This window comes from Gouania willdenowi, chromosome 10, assembly GCF_900634775.1.
Source record: "Gouania willdenowi chromosome 10, fGouWil2.1, whole genome shotgun sequence".
In the NCBI taxonomy this organism is placed as follows: domain Eukaryota; kingdom Metazoa; phylum Chordata; class Actinopteri; order Blenniiformes; family Gobiesocidae; genus Gouania; species Gouania willdenowi.
In genome coordinates, this window is record NC_041053.1 from 31,268,137 (window position 1) to 31,295,009 (window position 26,873).

The 26,873-nt window shown below is 37.1% G+C and overlaps 1 protein-coding gene across 6 annotated transcripts in view; it reads right to left on the bottom strand.

Annotated features, from left to right (window-relative positions):
- diaph2 (diaphanous-related formin 2) overlaps positions 1 to 26,873 on the bottom strand; it is a 464,914-nt gene that overhangs the window by 198,536 nt on the left and 239,505 nt on the right. For all 6 annotated transcript variants that reach the window (XM_028459306.1, XM_028459309.1, XM_028459308.1 and 3 more), the window contains 2 exons: positions 6,925 to 7,026; positions 4,313 to 4,407 (listed from right to left, as the gene is read on the bottom strand). In XM_028459306.1, the coding sequence (XP_028315107.1) occupies positions 4,313 to 4,407; positions 6,925 to 7,026 (197 nt within the window). The remainder of the gene's footprint in view (positions 1 to 4,312; positions 4,408 to 6,924; positions 7,027 to 26,873) is intronic.

Here is a 26,873-nt window from a genome sequence, read left to right on the forward strand (position 1 = left end):
CATCAAATGAAAATAAATAAATAATTTGGCCCAGCAATGGTACCTCATTCTGTCCTGTGTTTACACTTTGTATAGACAGTTATAACAGTCATAAAAGTTGGATAGCTTAATGGAAAAATAAATCTAATGTTTTATTACTTTTACAGGACAGTTTCCACATTAGATGTGTGCTCCTGTTTTAGAGGAAACAATTACTTAATAGCTTAAAAACCAGTGAGATAGCAAATGCAAATTTTTTTTTGATTAATGCCTGAACTGTCCATTTGCATCATTCAACTCTGCATGTGTGAGCATCTGTACATGTGGAGAAATGGTGATTTGCGCAGGGCTGAAAGTGGGTGGTGTGGATGGATTTATCAGTGTAATGAGTGTCAATGAACAATGTGCAGATGGAGCCCACAATCAGGAACGTGTCTCCCAGCCGGTGGTCCCCTACGTCCCCTTCAACTCCTCTCTAGGACTTTTACTATCAAACACACATTCTGTGGTATGCCTCATGCATATTATGGTGTAATTGTATTTCTGTCACTTTTCTGTCAACTCACTGTGATGGTTTTTTTCAACTATTGCAAACATTTTATGAGAATAAAATTATCTGTGGTTTGTCTTTTTTCTCTTTGACAATGCTTACCATAACACTGCATCATGCAATAAAGAAATTAAAAAAAACAGACTTTACCATACATCACACCACCATATACAGAACATCTGCACACTATTTGTGCCAACATCTGCTTAAATAGAAAACATACAATATATCTATTTAACATAACATTAAACAAGTAAAAGTTAGAGTAGACAGAGGTGTGTTGAAGTGCATCATCATAAGATTGAAAAATTTTGCATTACTGCCTGAATTATCATTGCAAGAAGCACCAGTCAGACATGAGAATACATTAAAAAAAAAGTATTTGTCTTTTCCATCAATCCAACAAAATTAATCTCATATACTGTCTTTTTTAACACCAGACACCCTCATCAAAGGTGGCCAGCTGCAGGGTGATCAAGTCTGAGCTTGTGTCCCATGCCCAATCATGAGAAGCCTGGTCCCGTGTTGAATTCTTCATTCGCTTTCGTCCATCCGCTCTTTTAAATATATCCATGTCTTTTAAAGCTCTTATTAAATAGTCTCAGCTGGAGTCCTGGCCACCACAATCTTGGATTATGTCGTCACCAGCGCGTCATCGCCACAAGTCGCGAATTAACTTAATCTTTCTCAACAAGAACTGTTGATTGATTTGTCACATGACTGCTCCAGGGTTTGAGTTTGTTTTATTTTGTTTCACATCTACCTGGGCTGCAGCTCTTAGTTTTTTAGACTGCTGCCAACTTGTTTGTAGTGTTATTTCAGCAAGTTTCAGTTTTACAGTTACAGTTGGGACCTTTGTAATGGAATACCCTAGTTACATTACAGCAACCAAATTAAACTGTATCAACAAAGTGAATTTAAAAAATGGCCTGTGTAAAGGCTTTTTCAAATGAAAAAAATCTCCTGTGAAATATGTGACCTGTTGACCTGCACAACTCAAAGAATCGGAATCGTTTAGAACAGGAATCAAAATTGAGAATCGGAATCAGAATCGTTAAAATCCAAACGATGCCCAACCCTATTCATTAATCACTATACCTCTATTCACAATTATCTCCATCAAATCTAGAGTCAAAAGATGGTAGTTTTCATAGGAGGGGCGAAACCAACAAAATGTCACAAACCACCAATCTCAGCCAGTAGCAACATTTAATTGTAATAGTGGTTTTACAATGCATAAAGGGCTCTTACATTTTTCAAAAAAAAAAAAATATGACAAATTGAAAGACTTCAATGAAAATGTCAAGTTTTGGATGAGAATAAATCAACATCACTTCACATCAAATGTTTTGTGTTTTAGTTACTCTTTAAGTCGTTCTATTACTAAAACTGGGAGGAGGACAAAGGACACAACTAGTACTACTTTAATAACTTAATAATAAGGCCCTTAACACTACATCTATACATATATATATATACAGGTTATAAAAGTGTTTTGCTCAATTGTAATACATCCCTTAGAACATAGAATCACTCAAGCACTCTTAGTCCAATTTCTAAATTAAGAAATACCAAAGCACAATACAATCTAATGAGAAAATTACCCTGTTCGAGCTGCAGCCGAGCTATTGAAACATTAGCTAAACAGCACAAGCCCACTTGGCAGATGTGACCTCCTTCTGCAGTAATAAGTGAACTCAGTTGGTCCTCCAGTGTCCCTCTGGACTTTGTGACATTAGTCTGGTTCCCAGTTGCTTATGCTGTCTCACACACATGCTCTCCTGAGCCTTGTTGAGCCTGACTCTTTGGTAAAAACTTTACTTCCCCATTCTGCATTTATTACGCAGGGAATGAAGAATGAAGGAGGAGGAGAAGGGGACCAGAACACATCTCTTAAAGTGGTTGTGGATCTCCATGCATGCTGATAGAAAAGCACAATATTCTAAACTAATCTTGACCTAGTTAGGTGTTTTTGTGTAACACATACATTTGGAAGGTTATGGCAGCTCTGAGAATCATGCATTGCAATAGCTTCTATAAAACAGAGGAAATGAAATATATATACTGTATTTTTTTTTATCAATTCTTGTCTAGTGCATTAGTTCCCTTTTGTGTCAGTGACATTTGGTTTATATAATCAAAAACCTCCAACCAAAGAGTTTTAGCAATTCAAGTAATGCAAATGCTGCAAGCTACAATAGCAGGTTCAGGTTTAGGTCAGGGACAAAGCATTGGCAGCTGCTTGACGGTGCGTAATGTGTGTACTATCAGCACCTCTATCTGACTACTGTGCAGCACAGGACTAGAAACATTACTCTGGTTCCTGTCTGCAACAGCAGCCCTTTGAGGATTGGCTGGGACTGTGTCTGCCCTGCTGGCACGCAGCAGCTTCTTCGCTCCAAAAACAAAAGGATAAAGGAATGGTGTCCAATCATTTGCCGGTGCAGGGAAGAAAGAGGGAGCCATCTAATAAAATACACTGTATTTTCTGTCAGATTACAAGCCAATTAAATGTTATCATGGCCCCAGATGATCAGCCTGCAGGGAAGCTCTCTGGCCAGACCTTGGATCTTAATATATATTGCTTTTCTACACGATAGTAGTGTCTGGGTTCAAAGTAGCAACGTCAAGATAGGAAAATAATAACAATACAAATAAAAAAAAAAAAAACAACAACCCTGCTCTGTAGGGTGGGACATACGTTACAAATGCTGTCCAAATTCCCTTTTTATTGCTATATTTATGCAAAATTATAACAATTTTATTAATTGTATTATTAGAAGTTTTGCCAATTTATATTTCATAATTTCATTTGATGATAATGATGATGAGTAGCTTTATTGATCCCGCCGTGGGGAAATTTAATGTCACTACAGCTAATGCAAAACACAGAATACCCAAAAGACACCAAAAAATAGTGCAATGAATGAGAGAAAATAAACAATACAATAATAGAAGCTATATATAAATATAAATATAAAATATAAAAAAATACATAAAAAGTATAAAGAATACAAAGAATATAGATATATACATGTTTACAGATGTATGCATTTTATTCATATTTACAGTTTAACCTTTAGGTTTTGTCAAAGTTATTTGAAATGTGTACGTTTTATACATAACACCTGTAGATTAAACATTAAAAGTAGCATCTAAAGAACATGATAATTGGAAAACAAGGGTGAGATAGAAAGTGAGAAAACCTTTTCTCTCATACTGCAAAGAAACAGCTGATAGAAAGAAAGTTAAAAAAAAAAAAAAAAAATTGAGAAGAGCAGCATGACCACTCGGTCATGGCGACAGTGCAATAATGTAGAAACAGAGTGTAGCCCACGTTGCCAGAGATGCATCTTCACCTCAGATGCCCCCAGTTTTCAATTAATGCTTTGAGACAAAAATAAAGAACGCAAAAGGGGAGAAAAAACAAGTAGCCTTTAGGAAGCTCATCAATCATGGTTTAGGACAAACACAAGAGGACAGGAGGGTGGAGTGAAGGGGCCGTAGCCGAGCAGTGTCCTTCATCATCCATTATATGAGAATGAATGGGGGGGGTCTCCATGGTCCACATACAAATGGAAAGGCAGACTGGTGCCAGGCTGTGATCACACATTGAAAATGGGGTTTGGGGGGCTTTCTGGACAGCAGCTGAAATCTTAAATTAGCCTTTTTACATAAACAAACAGAAGACTTCTTCCCTTTATCCCCACACATTCCTCTGTGAAGTGTGTGTGTGTGTGCGTGTGTGACAAAAGCTAACATGGCAGTGAACATCACTCCTACCTGGATGAGTGATTCGCTCAGTCTTTCCTCATCCACCTCAAGCACAATGTCCCGGATTTCTTCATAAGGAAGACGGAATGAGCCCAGGAAAATTGCTGTTGTGATGTAGAAGAAAGAGAGTCATTTCCTCCCCTTTTTTATTGGACTTCAGGGTTCAAAAAGACAGTTCAGCACTCACCGCACGACAAATAAAATGACCACAGACAACTTTGCCATCTAGAAAAACTAAAACAACTTTAGCCTCTGAACATGAGCGTTTCTGTCACTTGTGAGAAAAGAAAAAAAAAAAATAGAAATAAGAAGAAAAAAAAAACCAAGATGTACCAATAATAGAGAAATGTGGCAGAATAAATGTAATTTCTGGGAAATCTATAGAAAGAAATGTCTTTTTAATGGTGGTGATGACAATAATGTTAATAACATGTTATTAGTTGTAGCAGTAATGGTGTCATCTGGAGTGGCTGAGCGTGGTTTTGTTTGGGTGCTGGGAAGCCGTCGCAGAAAAGCTAAGTGTGTGTTTCACAACACAAGAGGGGAGGCGAAAGCGGGAAGTGGAGCTGCTTGTGTATGCAGGTGGAAGTCACAGATGGAGGTTTAGTAATGAGTTGGAGGAGAGTCACCCAGTAGCTAGTGAACAATCTGAAGCAGAGGGACCTGGCGTCTGTATTAGACAGGCGGCAAACAGATTTTACACACAAATAAATCACTGCTTTTTGTCTGGTATGAGACTGCATTACATTTATTAGTCATGTATTTAGTCTTAATTATGTTATGAACCAACATGTCATATTCACTAAGCTATACAAAGGTTTAAAACATTTTTTTTTCCTCATCTCACTTTGTCAGCATCAAAAAACTACAAACACATAATAACCAATTCTATGTCTGTTGTTTTTTCAATTAGCTTTGATTTTAATAAGGGATTTTCATATCAGTATAGGTACATACATTTCTTGCTTTTCTTGCCTAAACTGTTTAGCTGCTTGGCATGTTCAAGCTGCTGGAGACAATACATTTTATTTATTTATTTATTTTTTTCATCAGATACTGTAAATTCATAGTTAAGGACTTAAATATCAATAAATCAAAGATTATTTGCTCGAAAAAAAGATGTCAAGGGTTGAAATTGTAAGACTTCACAGCCCACAAAGCAAATCATGAAACTTTTCCACCAATGTCAATAAACCGTGGAGATCAAAACAAACTTTCGGGCAGTAATTTCAGTTCCTGTTTTTCAAATTATCTTGATTTTTTTAATTTATTTTTTTTAATCCATGAGACCTACACTATGTCTATATCTGAATGTTTTTGTCTCCAGCAGCTTTAAACATGACCCAAATCAAAAAAAGAGAAACAAGAATAATAGAAGAACGAAACTAAATTGAGAGTTGTGTGTGAGTTTTAATAGAATCAGACATCTTCTAAGCAAATATAATGTATGCCAAATTGTAGTCAACGGGAAACCAAAGATTACGCAATAAAGGTCATAGGTTTAACAGGATACAGGTCAACTTGCAGTTTTTTTTCTAATAAATGTATGCACTAAAACCAGACTTGCAATATACTTGTATGGCTGAAAACACTAAAACACTTCCTAAGGGCTGAATGTGCTTTATTGGCTAAAAAGGCGCAAAGCTTCAAGACTAATTTTTATTTCTTAATGTTTTTTTTTTTTTTTTTTTGTTTTTTTAAGTACTTTGATTGCCAAGTTTCGTTGGAGAGTATCAAAGCAAGCAGATGTTTTTATCAAAGAGTATTCTAAGAAAGGAGTCCACTTCTCTATGAGTAGGGGTTCTTCTTAGCTTTCAGATGTAGACATGTGGACAACTTATGAAATAGGGGTAAATGCAATCATTGTGAAATAATAGAAATGGTAAGGGTGACATCACCATTGCTCTTGTGATTTGTTTATTGGTGACAGTCGCTGAAACTTTAATGCTGGCATGCATCAAAACTGCAGAAGAAGCTTTAGAAGGTTCAGGGACAAGGCAGTGAATATGATCCACGGCCCTATTGACAGTGTCAAGGCAGCTTCAGATGAGGTGTGTGTATCTTTGGATCACCTCTTGCCGCCCATGGCCCGCCAATCAAGACAGACAGGGTGTTTTTTTACACGTTTATTTTTGCTTCGCACCAAATTTAACACCCATCTGTTCGTTCTGTAATCAAAGATGGCTGTGACACCTGTCAACAATGTCACGAACCGTACTCGAGTGCAAACGTGTGGCGCCACATTAGCAAGTGTAACAACGCGTGCATGCATGCACTCACATGTAGGCTATACTCTACACACAAACACTGAGGATCATACTAATGATTTTTTTCCACTTGCTATTTTAAATCTCAATGTTTGCCACTAACGATAATGATGATCTCAAAACATGTCGACATTTGCATAAAAGATTTATCATGTGATGTGAAAAAAGCTCTCTATCCCCGTGCAACAGGAAAAAAAGGGGTATTAAAACATATTTTTGAAGGGTGTGTTTTTCTAAAAGTGGATGTTTATATAGATAAAAACAGTAGAAGTATGTTTCATCATAATTAGTAGATGTTAGATGGTATACAAGTTTAAAACATTGAGAAAAAAAAAACATAAAATGATGACTTACACAGATTTTGTGCAGTTTTGGGATCGAGGATTCGAAGCTCTTTTGCCTTTTTCTTGAACTGCGGCACACGGTTGTCAGTTTCGTCGTTAAGGTCTTTTCTTACTGCAAATGAAATAGAAAACAATATGGTTGCCTTGGGTTTTCAGATTCATAACATTTGGAGAAAAAAAACTGTGTTGTAACAGTAGAAAATATAAAACATAGACAGAAAACATTCAGGTGAAAAATGGGACAGACACACACACAGACAGACACAGACACAGACAGACACATAAACACACTTCATACTGATCATACTGATCATGCGGTTGGTCGCAATAATGACCTTGCTCAACAATGAGCATTAAAAATGGAAAAATATTTGTTTTTTTGCACTCATTTTTCACACATTTTTTTTATAACTCCCTGCATAACTCTAAAATATGTGATAACATATTTTATGTTATTTTTATGAGCTTTGAAGAAGAATAGTCACAGTTTTTAAGAACCTTTCACATTTATTTCATTTTCTTTCTTTCCTACCACACCTCGTGAAACATGCCAACACACACGTATCCAAAACCTTTTATTGCATGACCTTAAATGAAAATAGATGATATTTTGTGTTATCAGAGGAAATGTGTTGACCTTCATTTAATTGGACAAACAAAAATAAAGAAGTGTTAAAGTAAAAAAAAAAAAAAGAGTGGCCTGTCAACCTTCTGTTCACACACTATGTTGTCAACCATCATAGACACAACAGATGCATTGAATTAGGAAAGTGGAGACACTGAGTTAAAATGGAGAGCACAGACGTCAGCATGTGCTCCTTTTTATTTACAAGACATTCTCTTGTTAAGGGGTATCAATTGTGAATTTGCAGAACAAAAAGTTTAACATAATTAGAGTAGAATAAGTGACAGAAGACATGGAATTTTCACCAAAAAGAACCAGTACAACTCCCTCGTATGAGGACAATCTCCAGGCTTTTCAGACTTCTCAAACAGGAGGTTCAGACGATACTTCCCTCTCCCTTGATGGTTTATGAGCGACAGCACACTTTGTAGTAAATCATCACAACTGTACATTTGAAGCCCAAGGTGGGAGTCTCCCAGGAAATCTAGAACAAACAACCTGCTCCCACAGTGCTGCCATGCATATTTGAAGAAAGAATCTTCGCGGCAACATCTCCTGGGCTGCCAGAAGAAGAAAATACTGAAGGCACCTGCTTAGCTCCAGTACCTACTGTCAACACATGACAGCAGGGATGCAGGAGTTTACTGTAGTAAATGGTTTAACTGAGTATACACTGATTCCACACACATTGAGAAGACTTGATTCTCTGTCAAAAAATGTTTGAAAAATCTTGTGAAAGCTTAGAAGATACAACCTCCGTGGAATAAGTTAAAGAAACAATATATTGACACAAAACTGTAAAAACAATGTTTCTAGTCGTCAAACACAGCAGGATGGTGTGTTTCTTTGATCATATAAGGTGTAGCACTTCCCATCATCAAAAAAGAACAATACAACAATAGTTATAATACTGTATGTAGCACCTTTATTTCAGTGTGTTTTAATTGTTCATGTCACAGGCTCTAAAAAGTGAAAAGTCAAGTAAAACTATAGCACAGGATTTTAGATCTGCAGGAAAAGCAAAAAATATTGTATATAATATTAAACAATCTAAAATTATACTGACTGGTGTTTGAATATAAACCAGGATTACACATTTAAAAATCCACACTTCAAATAAAAGGTTCATCAGAAAAAAAAATACCTTCATGCATGAAATTTGTTATCCTTTGTTGTTTTTGACAAAACAGTAATATGCCTTTGTTTACACATTATAACTTAATCTTCATGCCATTCAACTGTGCATACACATTGGAATACAGGTGTTTCTCACATTTTTAAAAACTTAGAACTGTGCAGAACTGGGCTAGATTGGGAAGTACAGAGGTAGTGTGCCATGGAACACTGGTGTGCCATGGGATGTTGTGATAACCACACATTACTGCAATACAGTATACAACTACACAAAAATATGTATTTTTTTTTCATTTACTACTTTGTATGCACTCATTTCATAAAACAAAGGCAAACTCTATATCCTGATTCTTTTTTTAAATATTTCATTAATAAAGTAATATAGTTGTCTTTGTCACATTTTATTTGGCTTTACTAAATAATTGTGAACATTGTACATGATATGAGTGATAACACGTGATTTTTACTTGTCCTTTGGTGTGCCGCGGGCACAAAAAGTTTGGGAACCACTGTACTATAATATAGAATTAAAATCAATCTAGAAGGATTGTTGTCAAGCTTGGCAAACTAAAATATCTTCGCCCTTACGATTGGCAGACAGCGCAAATTAATGTAAGAGCAGACTATTTAGATAGTTTTGTTGGAAAACTGTACTTTTAAGCTTCCTTTTTCCAATTTCTCTAATGTCCTTTGTAGTGTCTTGCCTTACTAAGACACATCCCTAGCAGGGCCTGCAGTCGTTTACTTGGTTTCTGCGCTGTTTTTTTTTTTTGGTTCTTTGCTTAATTGTGTTTAAAGCATTTAAAGATGTAAAGCTGACCCATTTCTCTCAATGCAACTCAAAGCTCTGCTCCTGGATATATAGCGGTACCAGTTGGCTGCAATGGTATTTCCTGGCAGACTCAATTATTCCCCATGTCACATGTTTCTTCTGAATACTGCATGTGGACTGATGGACCCTGGAGGGTTTGTGCACATTCAAGCTGCCACAATATCGAAGTCCCTGGTGTGAGGAGGATGACTATAGGTGACATAGAACCAGATGGCTGGCCTGAACAATAAAAACAAGTTGGAAAATGTATCCAGATCACAGGTGTTGTCGGAAAGTTTCTGAAACTTTCATACAAGGCTTGAGATTTAGGACAAAACTTTTACTTTTGCTACTGTGTAAATTTATCTCTACCTTATTGCCAAGTGGGATTGAAGTGTCAAATGATCTTGGTCCACAACAGCTGATTGAAACATGAGCCAAAAATTAATCGTGTTTTATTGAGTGCCCAGTGGCTAAAATGTAATACTCTGACAACAATGCCATTCGTTAAGCATCAAGTAATATTTACTGATAGAACCCTCAAGCAATCAAGCGTTGAACAGTCATACACACCGTGTTTGTGAGTGTGTGCATGCGTTTGGCAGCATGTTTGTTTCTTTTGGAAACAAACTTAGCACAATGTAGCCACATAATGAAGATTGATTTAGAATGAAAAGAAGGCATATCCTCAAAAGTACATTAACACAAGCATTGATTCCATGCAGTTGTTATTGTTTATGGGTAGTTATTGAATACCAAAAAAAATAAATAAATATATATATATATATATAATTGAAACAGGAAAAAATTAGTCTTTAAAATACATTTTTAAATGGTGTAAAATGAGGAATCATCTTTAAGTTTAGTGTATTCTACAAAGCTTAACTACACATCACAGCATAAAACAGATTCTGGTGAGAAAAAAATGTATGTACTAGAGGAACTGATGGGGAACTGAGGCTTTCTGCATGCCAAAATGTGTTGCCATTTCATTAATAAAATACTCAAATGTTTGTACAAAATACATATTTTGGCTGGTTAAGAATGACTTGGCATTCCTATTGTGTCATCTCTGTGGGCTTTGGACTGAGGTATACCCTTGGGGAGCAGTGTGATAGCAAGAGTTCTCCAGCACTTGGACATCAAGTCTGTTTGTTGGCCCAAAATCAGAATTCTGGTTGCTTTCCATGTAATATCTCCCTCAAGACAGCTATAAAACACAGGGCATTACAAGGCTAAATAATGCCACATGTTCACTTCTGGATGCAAACTGTCATCAGGCATGAGAAAATGAATGAATAGAGCCTTAAAAATAAAACAAAACAAAACTGCAGATTACAGGCCTTCAACAAGATATCTAAAAACAGAGAAACACAACATTGTAGAGACAATATGAAGTATGGTGTTCAACAAGGCAATCTATTATTTCAAATATGCAATCTGCCTTCAAACATGTCTCCCACGCTCTATCTCAGGATTGAAATACTGTAGAGCTGCCAGTTGGAATAAAGGAGATGGAGGAAAGGTCCGTGTCTTTCGCCAGAGAAATAACAACTCTGGAAGAAGCAAAAGCCTTGTGTGTGCTGATTTAAAAATACCAAATGACCAATGAAATGAGATACGAATAGAGGTAATAGTGTACACATCAATGAATCCGACTGTTTTTTCTCTCTTAAAAATCGATAGAAAACAAAGACCATGCCATGATATGTGGTTTTCATTCATTTCCGGACAGGATAAACAAATTCCGATCCCAAAGTGAATCATCTGTAAGGATACATACTTCTATCTACAACTCCCACAGCTTTGGATCTAAAAACATGCTCCCTTTCAAAGAGCCGATCCCTCCCATTTGGACTCCCTACGGTCTGGAGCACATCAGAAAGCCAGCACTGCTAAAACACAACCAGACCAGGAACTCTACAAATTCCCAACCTCAACCTGCTATGAATGAGCTAAATCATTGTCAATATACGTTCTCTTTGGTGAATGCACTGTTGTGGGTTAAACAAATACACTTCATAGCAGCTAGAGATCAAACTGTAGGATCATTTTTCATTTTGCTAGGTTCTCGCCTTAAAATCAAAATGTTGTCCACAGCTGTGTATGAGTCTACGTGAACACAGTTTTAATCACACAGAATGACAACAGCATTATCAAACACTTCAGAGAAACGCTCGAGCGGCTGATAATAATAATGATGATGGAAATTTGGAAATGGGATAATGGTCTAGGGTTTGTGTGAGCACACTTCTAGAAGGACATACACAGATCAAATGATACTCTCGGTTTTCTTTTCAGGTTCATTATTTGTTTCTGACCCGCATCTGGTTCAGCTTATGCATGAAAAAAAAAGGTGTGTACAGGAAGCTGGGGAAGTCCCGCAGAGTCACGCTTTCACCCATGACCAGTAATGTTTTCAGTATGCAGGGAGAGGCTCAGCCCACAGTGAAAGGTACACAGCTGGGCCTGGAGCGGAGCCCAGTGAGAAACACAACACTTCCTCTAATTGAGCCAACATAGATCTCCCTCAGTGACCCTCCTCCTCTTTCTATTCTAAGAGAAGAGCAGGAGGACTCCTGAAGGCAATCGATGTTTCCTGTGAGAAGGCAGTTTCCATTAAAAACTCAAGGTCTATGACGTTCTTGAGGTTATTCTTCATCATTGATACTCTTACTATTGTTATTCATGATTCATGATTATAATTGGGATTGCTATGGGCTGCTTGGCTGGCACCTTGGAGCGGTCTGGCCAGGTTGAGGAGGGGATGTGGGTGGCTAGCCTGGACAGGGGATCGGCCCAGTGGCTACCATGGTGGGCTGGGTCTCTGGTAGAGGACCCAAGCTTAAGGAAGACCAATGTACCACCCCAAAAAGATGAGAGGAGTCATTATTATGTTTTTCTTATTTAAATATACAGTACATCTGTAACAATAAACAAATGCATTTTTCTTTAAGAATAACCAAATCAATGACGAGTCAAACATCTCTTTAATTCAATAAATCCTGATCTGCTTTTTGCAGCTATTTTATTTACCAAGTTCATTCAATTTGCCCACATCTACACATCTGTATCATTATCTTTCCTTGTGAAAGCAGGGAGTGTGGGAAGCTTCTGACTCTACTGCCTAAATTGGTCATGGAGACATACTCCTGTGGGCTGTGAATGGATTGAGCTTGACAGCCAATCAGTTCAAGGGAACCTTTTCTCTGCTTTTGACCCAATGCATTCTAGCACTGCGAAGAGGCACTGTGGTCCAATCGACTGCACCTGGTTTCTGTTAATACCTTGCCACCTTGTCTAGCAAGCTGGAGACAAGACTGAAGAGCAGAGTTAAAGTAAGGCTGTTCCTTGGACAACAGGCAGGATTACTGACATCCCTTTGGAGCCCATTATAGCTGTGAATGCAGAGCTGCTTATACTTGCAGGGGCTAAAAAGGTGGGGAGTATAGGCCATGGAGGTGGGCTGCTGGTGACTTTTTAAGGATGCAACAGATTGTTTCTTGCACAATTGCTCATCAAGAAGTACATAAAAACCCTGATTGTCAAATCTCCAACACTTTGTTTTCTGAAAAAAGTTGAGGCTTTAAACCTGAAGACAGTTAGTAAATTCCACAATCCTCAAATTATCGGCAATGGAAAGGTAGGTTACACCCTGGACATATCACCAGGCCATCATAGGTCACACATAAATAGTACTGTATATCAAAGATACACACACTCCTACAGTCAATGTTAAATTGTTAACTCCACGGTCAGTGTATGTTTTCGTCATTGAATTTTCTGCTCAGAAAAGGAAATCGAAAAACAAAAAAACTGACATTTTTTAAATGTTTGTTTATCCCTTCTTGACCCTGATGAAGAAATATGCCTTGAAATTGGAAAACAAAAATCAAATCAACCACTCGTATTTTGTTTTTCAATTTCCTTTTCCGAACAGAAAATTCAATGACCAAAAAGTTACACGTTTATGTAAACTGACACTACGTGCAGGTTTTAAAGGACCAATTTTTTTAGGTTTGACCCAGGCCTAAAACAACATTCCAGTAATTCCCATTGAGACAAAATGTATACAAATATCCCCACTCAACTTAAATTCAACAATATAAATTCCAAAAAAATGATTTTAATCTTTTTTTTTTTTTTTTTCTGTGTACAATGCTACATGTTTGGACAGCGTGAAATTGTAGACCACACAGACTGTTCTACTTATGAGCAAATTCAAGTTAATGTGTCTTTTTGTTCAGCTCACATGACATAATCTGACATCTCGTCATTGGTCTGGCGAGAATGACTTCCTGTCTTTTTGACTATTTCTTTCAGATAATCATGGCTTTTACTCAAGTAAAAAATGTCAGAGATGAGACAGTTTTAAGTAGAAATATTGAGCATGAAAGGTTGTCAAACAAGGAAAAGACATCCATGCATATGTTTTATTTTTAGGAAATGTGCTCAAGTATTATCTCTTCCTCTTTTGAAGGTTAACCGATAGGTTGATCCAATTTGTCTACTGAGGCGTAAAAGGACTTAGGGAAAGCTTTGCTTTTTTATTTATTTTTTGCTGGAAAATGTCAAGGTTTGCAGAGCGATTAGGACAAGGAGGAGGAAATGACTTTTTTCTCTCGCTAGCAGCTTGACTTCATGCTTGTTAGCAGCAAGAGCTTTATTATATATACTTTTTTATGTATATATTTCACATGTAAGTTTGTTTGCAGACAAACATACATCTTTTTTAAAGCTGTGATTGGTCCTGTAATTAGATTGAAGCTGTAAAAGCTCCCACTTTGTCACTATTCTTCACACAGCTGCAGACACGTGTGTTGTGGTGACATGAAGGTGTCAGAGCAGACATCCCCTTATTAGTGATGCACCACACAGCACCTGAGGCTACAGTTAAAGTGATGCAAGGAGAATATGAGCATAAAGTGACGCACTCAGTCGTGAACAGCATTTTATTCCCAAATTTGAGCATACAGTATTTACAAACTACAGTATTTCCACATCGTTATCCTCACTCTATTGTCCTCTCCTTCATTCTGCTATCATCTGTATATATGTGTAATGGCTTATTCTAATTTAACAAAATAGCTCCTTAATTGCTAATTCCGCATTGTTTCCATGCCTTCAAGCAACAAACACCATGTTTACATGACTGTTTTACCACACAGCAACCACTTTAAAAAAGCAATCTATTTATTCCAACTATAAATCCAATCCCAGGAACATAAACAGCTTTACATTAAACAAACAATGAAAACATTTAATCTGCTGTGTTTCAGAGTATAACATTCACCCTACAGCATCCTATTTATTTAGAGCTTTGTGCCAAGGGCACAATAAGTAACGGCAGGTTTAGAGATTATAGATACTCTCAAAGTAGAAATGGCGTCATCTCGTCGGTGACAGTAAAGAAAATTAGTTATAAACAACCGCTTAAAAATATGTATAAAAAGCGAAAAGAAAAAAAACTTAAACAATATTGATTTAAATCACTGGTCTGTATTAGACTCACCAACATTCTAGACCTTCCCACCACTACTAAGACTATCTACTATCCCTACTTCAAATAGCTCAAAAAAATGACAACTTTAAATAAAGTGGAAACAAAAACCACCCAAAAAAGACAAAAATTGATAATCACCTGTAACATTAATGCATTATTGGAAGACAAGTAGAAATGATGCATCTGTTTACAATGAATGACTATCCCGTGGGTTTGAAAGAAAAACAATGTGTTTATTTTGAGTAATTTGATTCATTCAAATCACGTTATACTTTGTGTTTGGCATTGATTGGGAAGTCCAAAACTGAAAAGAGTACAGTCGTTTTTTGTTTTTGTTTTTTTGCTGGTGGCAACGTTGTGGCTACATTCACATCTTATGCTGCAGAGGAATTTGGAGTGCCCTATGGTGCTTTGGGACAGAACGTTTAAAGCACAACATGCCTCCTATTGAGTTGATTATGAGGTGTTTGATTCCTGCTGTTACCTTGCTGTGTGGCTGACAAGGCTGGAATTTTATTTCAGCCTGTTGACAAAAGAAAATCCATAAGGCTGAGAGATTCATGCTCAACCTCAAACTTCATGTCGAGCCAATAAAACTAAAGTATGTATTGTCAGAAGCCCTATTTTCTATAAATATAACTGTAAACAATGTGATAAATAAGCCATTTAATAAGATACCACAATGAGTTTACAGTGAAGCATGATAATTGGAGAGTGGGGTTGTTGTTTTTATATATAAAATATAGAAACAACAAGAGCAGCAGAAGCCTAACAGCTCATTCACTCAAGCCTGCAGTAATAGAACCTTATCAAGGCACCTGTTCTTTAAAATAAGCTCCAACCTTCCATTGACACTTCCATCCATCCATCCATTTTCAGACCCACTTGTTCCTGTTTTTCAGGGTCGCGGGGCCATTGACACTTCATGATACTTTATCTGGGTAATTTTAATTATACTCATGGAAATATCAGATTAAGGGACAAGTATTTGGTAAAAATCCTTTTGATAGCTGCAAATAAATCTATAACGAGAAAGTGGGCCAGAATGGATCCCTCTCCCCAAAACCAATGTATAGAAACAATAGAGGAAATATTCATCATGAAAACACTGACACATTGCTTTAGACTACAAGAAGCACAGATGAAAATTAAATGATGTTATTCAAGGCTAAACACATGGCGACAAAGACTGGAAGAATTAACTGGAAAGAGCCCGCGTGGAAACTGACAGAAAGCAAAAAACAAGACAAATTCTCAAACAGTAAATCTTAATTTGTCAAATATTTTCAATTGTTTGCATTGTACTGTTCCAAATATACCCAATAAAAGATTTAAGTTACAAAAAAAGAAGAAGCTACAACCATATATTTTTTCCTTCCATTGAATAATTGCTGAATCTGATTCAAGGCTAATCCGTCAATCTGTCGATTACATTTCATTCCGGCGTTTCAAGGTGACATTGCAAAGGGATCGTATTTCCTGCTACACTGTATAGTAGTAAAACAACCTCTTTCCACTTCTCACAATATTAATACCAAGCCTCGCTTTGCTTTGTTGTCCCCGACCTTTTTTACCTTTTGTCTTTACTTTGGCCTCACTAATGTAATATCTAATACAGTCGAATGATGCTTTATGGGTTGGTGTTGGCGATGGACACAAACACACAACATACCAACCATTTTTGGAATGGACAAAAAGTGTTTCATGTCAGGTGATGAAAAACAGTGTCATTTTGTCAAGATGTTTCTGAGTATATATATTTACGCACACTCACAATTGTAATACACTGTACCATGGCAATCTGGTTCATGGTGTATCATGTAAACTCTGCACTTTTGAGTGGGGAGCATACAAGGAATACAAGGACGATTTGACAACATAATAACATATTGCACACAAGTGCGATGTGATGGTCTAACATGTGAGGGCAAGCCTGAACGGCCAGTCCAGCAAAGATTACACAGTCTTTTATTATCCTGACACCTAAAAATAAACACAAACTCTCTTCTTTCTTTATCCTTTCTCACACCGGCTCAAATGCTGCCATTACAGTTCTAACAGTCAGGGTATGCGGTGCTTCATGAAAGCACATCACTTGAGCAATTTGGTGGTCTAAATGGTTATTGACGTCATTCTCTTGAGCACCTCGCTTTGCACTGATGTGCTCCACCTCAGTAATGTGCCCATGAGAATCAACATGTACCATGTACTGACAAGCATGCCACGTTGAATGAATGCTTCCCATCACCTCGTGCATTATGTTTAAATGTGGAAATACATTGAAAAAATTCAGGAAAGCAACCGACGGAAATAAGTAAAGACTTTACTTCCACAGTCATGTGAAAGTGTGCCATAATTACATTTTTGTTCCTATTCCTATGCTTTATCTTCTGCCAAATCCTGGCTTGATTCAGACTGATCCGTGGAGCAGAGCTGGGACTGGAGAAGAGAAAAGGTTCACAGAGGAAACAGGGCTGGATTAGCCTTCTGCTGGATGAGGTGGACGTGAGGGGAAGGGGTCATCTAGATATAGAAGTTTGAGTCAGCCATTTAAATGCTGGGGTTCAATCCTTTAATCATCATGTTAACGTAAATGCAAGTATGTCTACATGCAAAGATGGTTAAAGGTCTCATTACTATAAAGTGTTTATTGGTAACATTTGAAGTTTTATACATAAGGCTGACATTACACTGTCATTACCATTAATAAGGTAACATGAACGCTGTCATTAAGTGTCATTCACTAAATTGTGACACCTTTGGAGCTATGTTGCCATTTTTGGGTTAGGTGGAGGGATCTAGTGGGGTTAGGTAGGGTTAGGGTTAAGGTTAGGGTTTGGGGTTAAGGTTACAAACAACACTTAACTCATTCACTGCCATTGACGCATATATACGTCATTTCAAATCCAAACGCACGCTGCCATTGATGCATTTGTACATCAAATACGGTTTTTCACGGAGGTTGCAAGGAGACACTGTTACCGACCTCTCCAATGAATATCAGCCTTGTACTATGATGTAGTGACCAACTGGTGCCGTGTAGGTGGAAGCAGCGTATCTTTGGATGAGAGATTAACTGTAATGCGCACCATCAGCGGGAAGGGAGAAGCCAGGGATGAGGGATAAAATGACGCTACAAGAGAAGAAGGTGAAACTCCCAGCAGCGCACACTCGAGCAGAGCATGTGTTGACCTAAGTCCACTATTGAGAGTGTCGCGATCGTGAGAGAGGACGATCAACAACCTAGGCCAAACAGGTCGACTCGGCATGTCGGGGAGTAGGAGGAAGTTGTGTGTGTGGGAACTGAGGGGGGAGGGAGACTTTGAGGAAGGCCAAAATACGGTAAAGGAACTATACCACTCTGGCCCAGATAGCAAAATAATAATAATTTTGCCATAATAAGCTCGGTCTCAGTGTTGTTTTTGTTGTTTTATAGAGGGAAACCAATGTTGAGGTGTCAGAAAAGCAATAAAAAAATTAAAAAAAATAGCCTCAAAGTCACTTTCATAAAAAGTCTTTTTTCTCAACTTTTTGTCAAAAACTGGCCTTTTGTGTGAAACCTACCTATATTCAACTGTTGATTAAGAAAGAACAAAACAAGCTAGAATCAAAAACAATTTTCTGATGAAAGTACAATCTATTCTTTCAGAATCTGGTTTCAGATTTTACATGGTCATAGTACGAAATATTCTGTGGGTCTTTAAAAATCAGTCAAAATGCTGTAAAATGGCAGTGAGGGGGGTAGCTGTTCTGAAAATGGCTGTCAGCCAATTAGTTAATGACAGCCTTCATTACACCTTATTCACACCAATGACAGGTGTCATGTCCTAATATTAACAGTGTATTGTAAAGTAAAATGTTACCAAGTTTTCCTTAAGATTGATAAACTTCAAAGTTATTCTTTTGCCATGGACAGACTAACAGCGGCTGCACCTGAGGAGCTTATGCGAGAAACATTATAATAATATTCTATTTAATATATTAAATAATGTATATTAAAAAGGAAATATTGCTATATTATTATAAAATACAATGCAATCATCATTAATATATTCCTTTTATGATATGGGACAATTATGGCTCAGGTGATAGAGGAGTCATTTTCTGATCCAGAGGCTGGGGGGCTCAATCCCATTCTAGACTTGTCTATGTGTTGTAGTGTCCTTGGGCAACACACTGAACCACACGTTGCTCCCAATGGTTGATTAGTGCCTTGCATGGCAGCTCAGTCCCATTAGTGTAACCTCGGAGGTTATGAAGCACTATATAAATAAAAGTCCATTTACCATATGTATTTCTTTTAATTCAACATCTAAATTTGCTCATGTCAACCTTCTGAAGTTTAACAAACCTAAAAACTAAGTAATAATAAAACATTAAATGTCACTTTCAAGAAGATAAATAAAAAAAAATGAAATGCTACCTTTCTGCTGTGTGTTCACTGTAAGACATTTATTAAGTTACCATATTTGACGACCATGGAACAAGATTGCAAAAATAAATAAATAAATAAATAAAATAAAAAACCAGTGCAAAATGCAAGCAGCAATATTTTTTTTTCCTTTTTTCTAGGAACCAGATAGTAATTGCATGGTAGCCTGTTTGAAAAGGACAGGTGGTAGCTTGGGTGTTTAGAGTCTTTAGAGTACCTATAGGCCTTTCAATCAGCATCAAATACTTCATATACGCTCGCTCCAAAACTTCCACTCTCTCATGGAACTGAGCACCTGGTCGTGTATTTCATATTCCTTTCAGGTGAGCCTGTTAGTCATGCACTTAGCTGATATGAGCACATTTTTAGGCACTGTATTGACACACTATTTTCCAATGGTTGAAGTGTTGCTTTAAAGTAGATCACCCATAAAGGACAAACTCCTCAGTTTAATGAAATTAAGAGTTTGAAAGCGTGTACATGTTGAAAGCTGATAATTATAATTAGGTTTTACTTGTTTGAATGTGCGTATTATCATCATGTTGCATGTCATCCTCATTTCAACATGTTACTAGACTGCACATTTTAATGAGTTTAATCATTACAGTAAAGTACATGGTCAAACAAGAAGGCCGATGAACTAAAGCAGGGGTGTCAAACTCATTTTAGTTCAGGGGCCAAATACGGAGCAGTTTGATCTAAAGTGGGTTGCAAATTGAGCCTCTATACGTGAAGAAAACAAATATTTTAACACTTGTCTGCCCCAGTTTGCTCTTCCAAGTATACAATAAATGAGGCACCGACACTATCCAAGCATTAGGTGTCAGGTGTCTGTCCCTGCACAATCTACATTTACATTTCCTTGATTTAGTGACCAATTTCCACTTAATTTGGCCCAATTTTGTAGAATATTTGGAAGAAAATTGTTCTTTTAAAATTTTGCACTTAGAAATGACTGCCATTGTGTGATATAAGCATTGGAAAATTGTGAGCCATGCAAATTTGTGTATTTGGGGGGGATCTGATATATCTCCAACTGAAATATTTGGTAATTTACAAAATGGTTCATGTTTCGTCTATAATTTTCACTTTCTCATGGGGGCGAGTTTGAAGCTAAACTAGAGAGTTGCAGGGTTGACAGATATGTGTTAAAACTTGCACTTCTGTTCTGAGTGATATAAATTCTTCACTTGGGACATTCCTTACGTATTATAAAATTGCAACATAACCCAGTAAATATGGAAATGCGCTTTGCTTCAACTATCCGTTAGCTATATTTTTTTCATCATTAGAAAGTCCGACAGGGCTCACTGGCAAATCAAAGTACAAAGTATTGCCACAGATTTCATTAATGTTTTTTCTCTGCTCCTAAAAGGAGAATGTTTGTGGTTTCCTACAATCAACAATCATCCCACCACCACCACTCTGTCTCCAAATCCAGACAGCTCCTCACTCTTTACTTCCTCTGTCCATCACTTGCAACATCTCGACTCATTTTAGAAGGTCAAAGCTAGTGAAGCAGAAACTGTCAGTAGAAGTTGTCTTGATGTATGTCATGAAATAGAGCAAAGAAATGCCACCCTCGAATAGACCAGGAAGTAACATTTCTGTAGATAATAAAAAGCCTGCCAAACTGTCTTTTGAGATAATAGTGTGATTGAGTGCTTTAAAACCAGAATACATAATATATATATATATATATATATATATATATATATATATATATATACTGTATATATATTTTGTCCAAATCAGATATGAAAATGGTTGACTTACTTTAAACAGTATTTTGGCTAAGTCCATTTTGTTGCATTTAATTTAGACTTTAAAGTTAAAATTTAATTCAAGCAGGGTTTTTCTAGTTTTGTATTGGATTAGATCTGCTTATTTGGTACAAATACATTTTTAAAAACTGCTGTGGTAAACTTATTTAGATTGAATTTGCCATTGAATTTTATTCTAATTTTAAAATCAATTGTATTTTGGTCTAAAAGGCAGCTTAAAACTCCAACTGATAAACTACAGTCAATAACACAACACAGACTGTGGAGTGCACGTGTGCCAATAAAGAAAAGTTGGCCATTCATGATACTTTATATATTCTTATATTAACGTTTGACTCATTAAAAGGATATTATTTGATTATCATGTGATCAGTATGGGCTGATAACACTTTCACTGACCGGTAAATGGCCATAAAAACCCTGATCTCAGAGCGTCCCAAAACGAGACCTAATTACTTTCCACCACCACAACCTCATCATGGTAAAAACCTCTTCCAAAAATAACTGTAGCTTTATAATGAGTATCTTTATTAGGTTTGTGCTTTGGGGTCCTGCCTCATTTCTTCAGGGGCAAACAAAAGTAAGCTATGCAGTTGCTGTGTGGTGCCTCCCACCCATCTCAACCTGCCAATAATGCTTTCTTCACTCCTCCTTTCACTATGTTTCCCTCCCTCTAATCAGTCCTCCTCGATCAGAAACTCTTAATTTTCACTAATTACACAAACTATTTTTTGTGTGTCTGTGTTTCGCTCAGTTTCTTCCCCCTCATGGGGTCCATAATAAACACATTGTGAAACATGGTTTAATAAAACTGCCTTGTGAGGGTTTAGGGACTTTAATGGACGTGAGGCTTGTTTGGTGAGTCTCCACTTCATCACACACTTTATTAATTAAAGCTTATATTACATTAGAAACAAAGTTAAAGCCATTTGCTCCCCAAAAACTGTTTCATGTAGCTGCATATCTATGGCCAATTAATTGAAATCGTGCTTCCTCATTTGCATTTTGTCCTTGTTTGACAAAAGTGTGTTGGGATTAGCTCCTGGCAATATATTGCAAGGAAACGCAATACTGAGCTTGTAATTAAGTCATAAAAATGGGGGAAAAAAAAGTATGATTTTTAAATTATATCATACTAATTTCTAGAAGATGGTTTCACCCTTTACCAATTGCAATTATAGGATGGACATATTTTGAGGAGGCACGATCGCTAGAAGAGCCGTGACCTCCGTGTCCTCTTTTCTCTTTGCAGATTATTAGCTCTGTTGGGTCACTGGCATCACTAATACACAGCCTGAGGCAGTAATGACTATTAAATTAGTAAATGCTTACATCTGGTTCACCATGGCTTTTGTTCAAGTTATTTTTAAAGGGCCCATGTTATGCTAAAATGACTTTTCTATGCTTTAAGTGTGATTTACTCCTTTCTTACTGCAGGGTGAGCCCAAACACCTCGTTCCAATTTGATGACACATTCCCAATTTGATGAAAAATTTGGCGTGAAACTGAGCTGGAGAAGCCGCGCCTCCAGGAAGCTCTCTGCCGTGATTGACATGTAAACAGACATAACCACAAAGGTGAGCATTTCAGCGTCCTTGGCGCAGTGCTATGTATCTATTTTCTACTGTCTATGTATGTACCGATGAATGCCCCGCATTACAGTTTGTCCAAATTAATTTGGAAATAATAATGATATAATGTACATAATATACAAATATATTAAGTGCCATAAAATACAGTAACTGTACAAAATATATATAATTTATTTAGTTGTTCTTTTAAATTTTTCGGTTATTCTTGATTCTTCTTTTGTTGCGCAATTCTTCTTCACAATGTAAATGGTGATGCGACACTGCGCCCAGCAGTTCATATTTGGAACTGCAGCAAAAATTAAGCAGAAAGCGGCCGCCTGCCTGATTTTATCATGAATTTATAACATTAATCAAAAAAATTTGGATTTTTAATGACAAGGTCAGTCTCACAGACCTAAAAAAGTAAGAAGAAATCAAGGCGGAGCTGCTTTCTTTTTGTAAATAGCCGTTTTACTGTGTTATGGACTAAATGCTGGGACTTGCTGGATTTTTGAATGTCTTGGGAAGATTTTGAGATTGATGCAATATATGGATTCAGTCAGCAGAGATGGGTAGTAACAAGTTACATTTACTCCGTTAAATGTACTTGAGTAACTTTTTGAAAAACATGTACTCACAGGAGTAAATTTATTGAGGCATACTTCTACTTTTACTTGAGTAAAAATCATTTACATGTAACAGTAGCTTTTACACTCATTCCCTCAAGTGAAGTAGTTGTCAGTCAAGCTCAACAACAGTCTTCCTGCCTCCGCAGCCTGTGAGATACTTTTTAGTCATGTTGGTATCCTTTTCAGGGCCAAAATGCGAAAAACTGCTTGGGAGGATCAACTCTTGTTGAAAATTAACCGACACTTCACAAAGTAAACTCTTTTGCCTCAAAAAATGCAGGTCACCCCTGAAATACTGAGCTTATGTCACTCTTAAAAGCAGTTATTTTTGGTTTTTCAGTTCATTCATCTATATACAAATAATTTAATACTGATACAAAGTAAATATGAAAATGAGGTTCAGCATCAAGAGGCGGGGAAGGCTTGAAGAGGGGATGGGATGGTATAGAGAGGGGTGACGAGGAGAGGTGTGTACAGGGGAGGGTGATGTACAGGAGGGAGGCAGAGTAAGTAAGTACTCAAGTAAGTATTTGGGATGACTACTTCTACTTTTACTTGAGTAAAATCATTGACATGTAACAGTACTTTTACTCGAGTACCGTTTTTTGGCTACTCTACCCACCTCTCTTTAAAGGTGAGTTATTGCTGGCTTGTCTATGTCGCCATTTTTTTTCAACTGTTTGCTGTGATGGTTGTGTTTTATAATGGTGTATATGGTTGAAAACGGAAGATTCTAAGCTTTCAAACTGTATATGATACTTGTGATATGCTGCTGTACTTGAGAAACACTGAATTCCTTAAGAATGAAGTGAATGAGTGAGAACATGCATTTTGACCCGTACTTGGGACGGTGAACGGTACGACACGTCAACTCAAATTTTTGTCGTCAATTATTGTATATGTTACAAACATTGAGATTGACGCAAATCTCCAGACGGTCTATATATTTAGGTGCTTTTTTTTCTTTCGCCCTCCCTGGCAAGAACCACAAAAACACTTTCTATGTCATATGTGTGTTCATTTTGCCATCAAACCCTAGATTTTCTCTGAAAATGTTTGACAGAAAATCTAAAAACATGATACAACACGATATTCCCATCAACATAAAGCATATGAACTGTTTTCTATTTTTGTTAGTTCAACAAAAAGCCTCTGAAAACAAGTAAGAGTATGAATTACAAATGCTGTGAAAATAGAGCTGTCTAAACCTCAATGTTACCACCACAAAAGGAGATGAAAGATAATTCCAAGCCGCAATACAGCTTCTGAGCTGCAGTCCATAGACACTTTACTATGTATTTTGTAAACAAAATAAGAGGTTTTTCAAAAGACGTTAGCATTGTAAGTGGCTGGTGAAGAAGGCAAAGCGACACCCTGTGAGGTTTTCTAACGCCCTGCATGAATGGATGCTGTCCGCATCCCCCACCCACCTGTCCGCCATGCGTGTGTGTGCTTGCACTTCCAATGGATAATGTAGGAGGCAATGCACAGGAGACAGCAGGGGAGAATACCCGGCATGGCATGTCAGACATAATGAGTAAGCAACGAAACGACCAGTAATTGTGTCCAACTCCAGAGACCCTCCTCTGTGTGAAGTGTGCATGGTTGTGGTGCGTGTGGGCGTGTGCATGCATCTACACACAGCGCTCAGACAAATGTGAAAAGAAATATGCCAAAAGAAAGGGCACATGCGGCACACTTACTGCAGGCAACAAAGAGCAAAAAAAACACCTTGTGTGGCAGGTTGAGCGCATAACATACTTTAAGGCAAACTCGGTACACAACGTCATAAAAATAGCATCTGTCTTCAAGAACATTTGAGAAGAAAATCATTAATACACTTTATGATTTAGTAAAATTTAGAGTAAGTCCATAAGGATGATAGAACGGACAAAACATCTTTCAACTGCTCAGTAAAGTTCTTATGCTATTTTTTCCTCAGAAATGATCAATAAGTAACACAAATCCACATGACAAGCTTTTGACCTTAACAAGTGTTAAGAAAAATACATTGATCAGAACCCAAAGTGATCTACAAAGCCGAGTTATTCTTAAGTATGTTGTATTGAGTGATTGTGACAATCTACTGATGAGAGAGACATTCTTCATTCAAACCACTGAAGTGCTGTTTAGTCCTGTGTTTATTTCGTAAGTCCATCTGTAGTCTTTTTCTTCTTCTTTTTTTTGGTTGGTGCAAGGTCAACATATGATATATGTAATATTGAAATGTTTTTAAAGTTTAACTAAACCCCAAAATCAGCTGAAAACAAATGTATTCAAGCATGAAGTATTTAGTAGCAGTAATTGATTTATTCTAGTCCAACTCTTGACATTTTAGTCAAGTAAGTGTTAACATTTGGCGTACTTTGTGTTTTTTTTTTTTTAATTATGCAACCGCCCTCTATGGGTTGAAACCCAGCTATTGCAAACAAATGTTGCTATTGGCTGAGAATGGTGGTTTGTGACATTTTGGTGGTTTCTTACATCACTAACAGGTACTGTTGGCTCCGCCCCTCCAATAAAAAACCAAGCACCGGTCAAATACAATCTGTGGCGAGTAGGTTTACAGCACATTTACAGCTCATTTATTTTGAACTACTTGGTGGCTTTTATAGTTTTATCTTTCATAAGCTCTTACTCTGTGGGTGTACTTTTTTTTGTATTTCATGTACTTGTCTTCTGTGCTATTTATTATTTGTGTTAAGAACATTTTGGTATTATTTTGACACTGTAAACTTGTTTTATGTATTGTTTTTTTATTCCCTGTAAGTATTTATTATTTATTAATTTATGGAAGAATGTGTTGGATTACTACTATGGTCAGAATTAAAGCAGCATTATTAGTAGTTTTAATTTTACAAAAAGCAAATTGTTCAAATTGGCATCAAGGACTCAAATACGAATATGAATACGAAAAACTATGTAGTTTTCCAAACATTGCTAAATCAATGTTTGGCAACATCAGTCTGTCTTTCTTCAGTAGAAAAATACATACAGTATGTGGCCATGTTCTTGTGGAAAAAAAACTCTAACCGACCCACGCATCTGACTCCTTTTGCCCTGGATTAAGGAAATGAAGCAGCAGTGGTAGGGGAATGAATATGTATTTACCCCACGTTGAGATGCACACAAAGAGCAAAGGCAGTCCTCCATTGTGTGGATGTCTTCCTTCGTGTGTCAAATGAAGTGTAGAAAGATATATTGTGGAGAGAGGGAGGGAGAGTCTGACAAATGCAGCAGGTGTAGCAGGACAGCTAATATTTGCACATTGGCTTCAGTGGCAAACAAGCAACTCATCCCCCCCACCCCCCACCCTCCACAAGAAAAAAAAAAAGGGGGCCAAGTGTCTCCTTCGATACACATAAATTCTAGCCTGACTCGACAAACCTATCAGTGTCCCCATCCCTATTCTTCTTCTTCTTCCATCCAAACATCCTTTCAGTGAAAGACAATCAGGGAGATGCATCTTG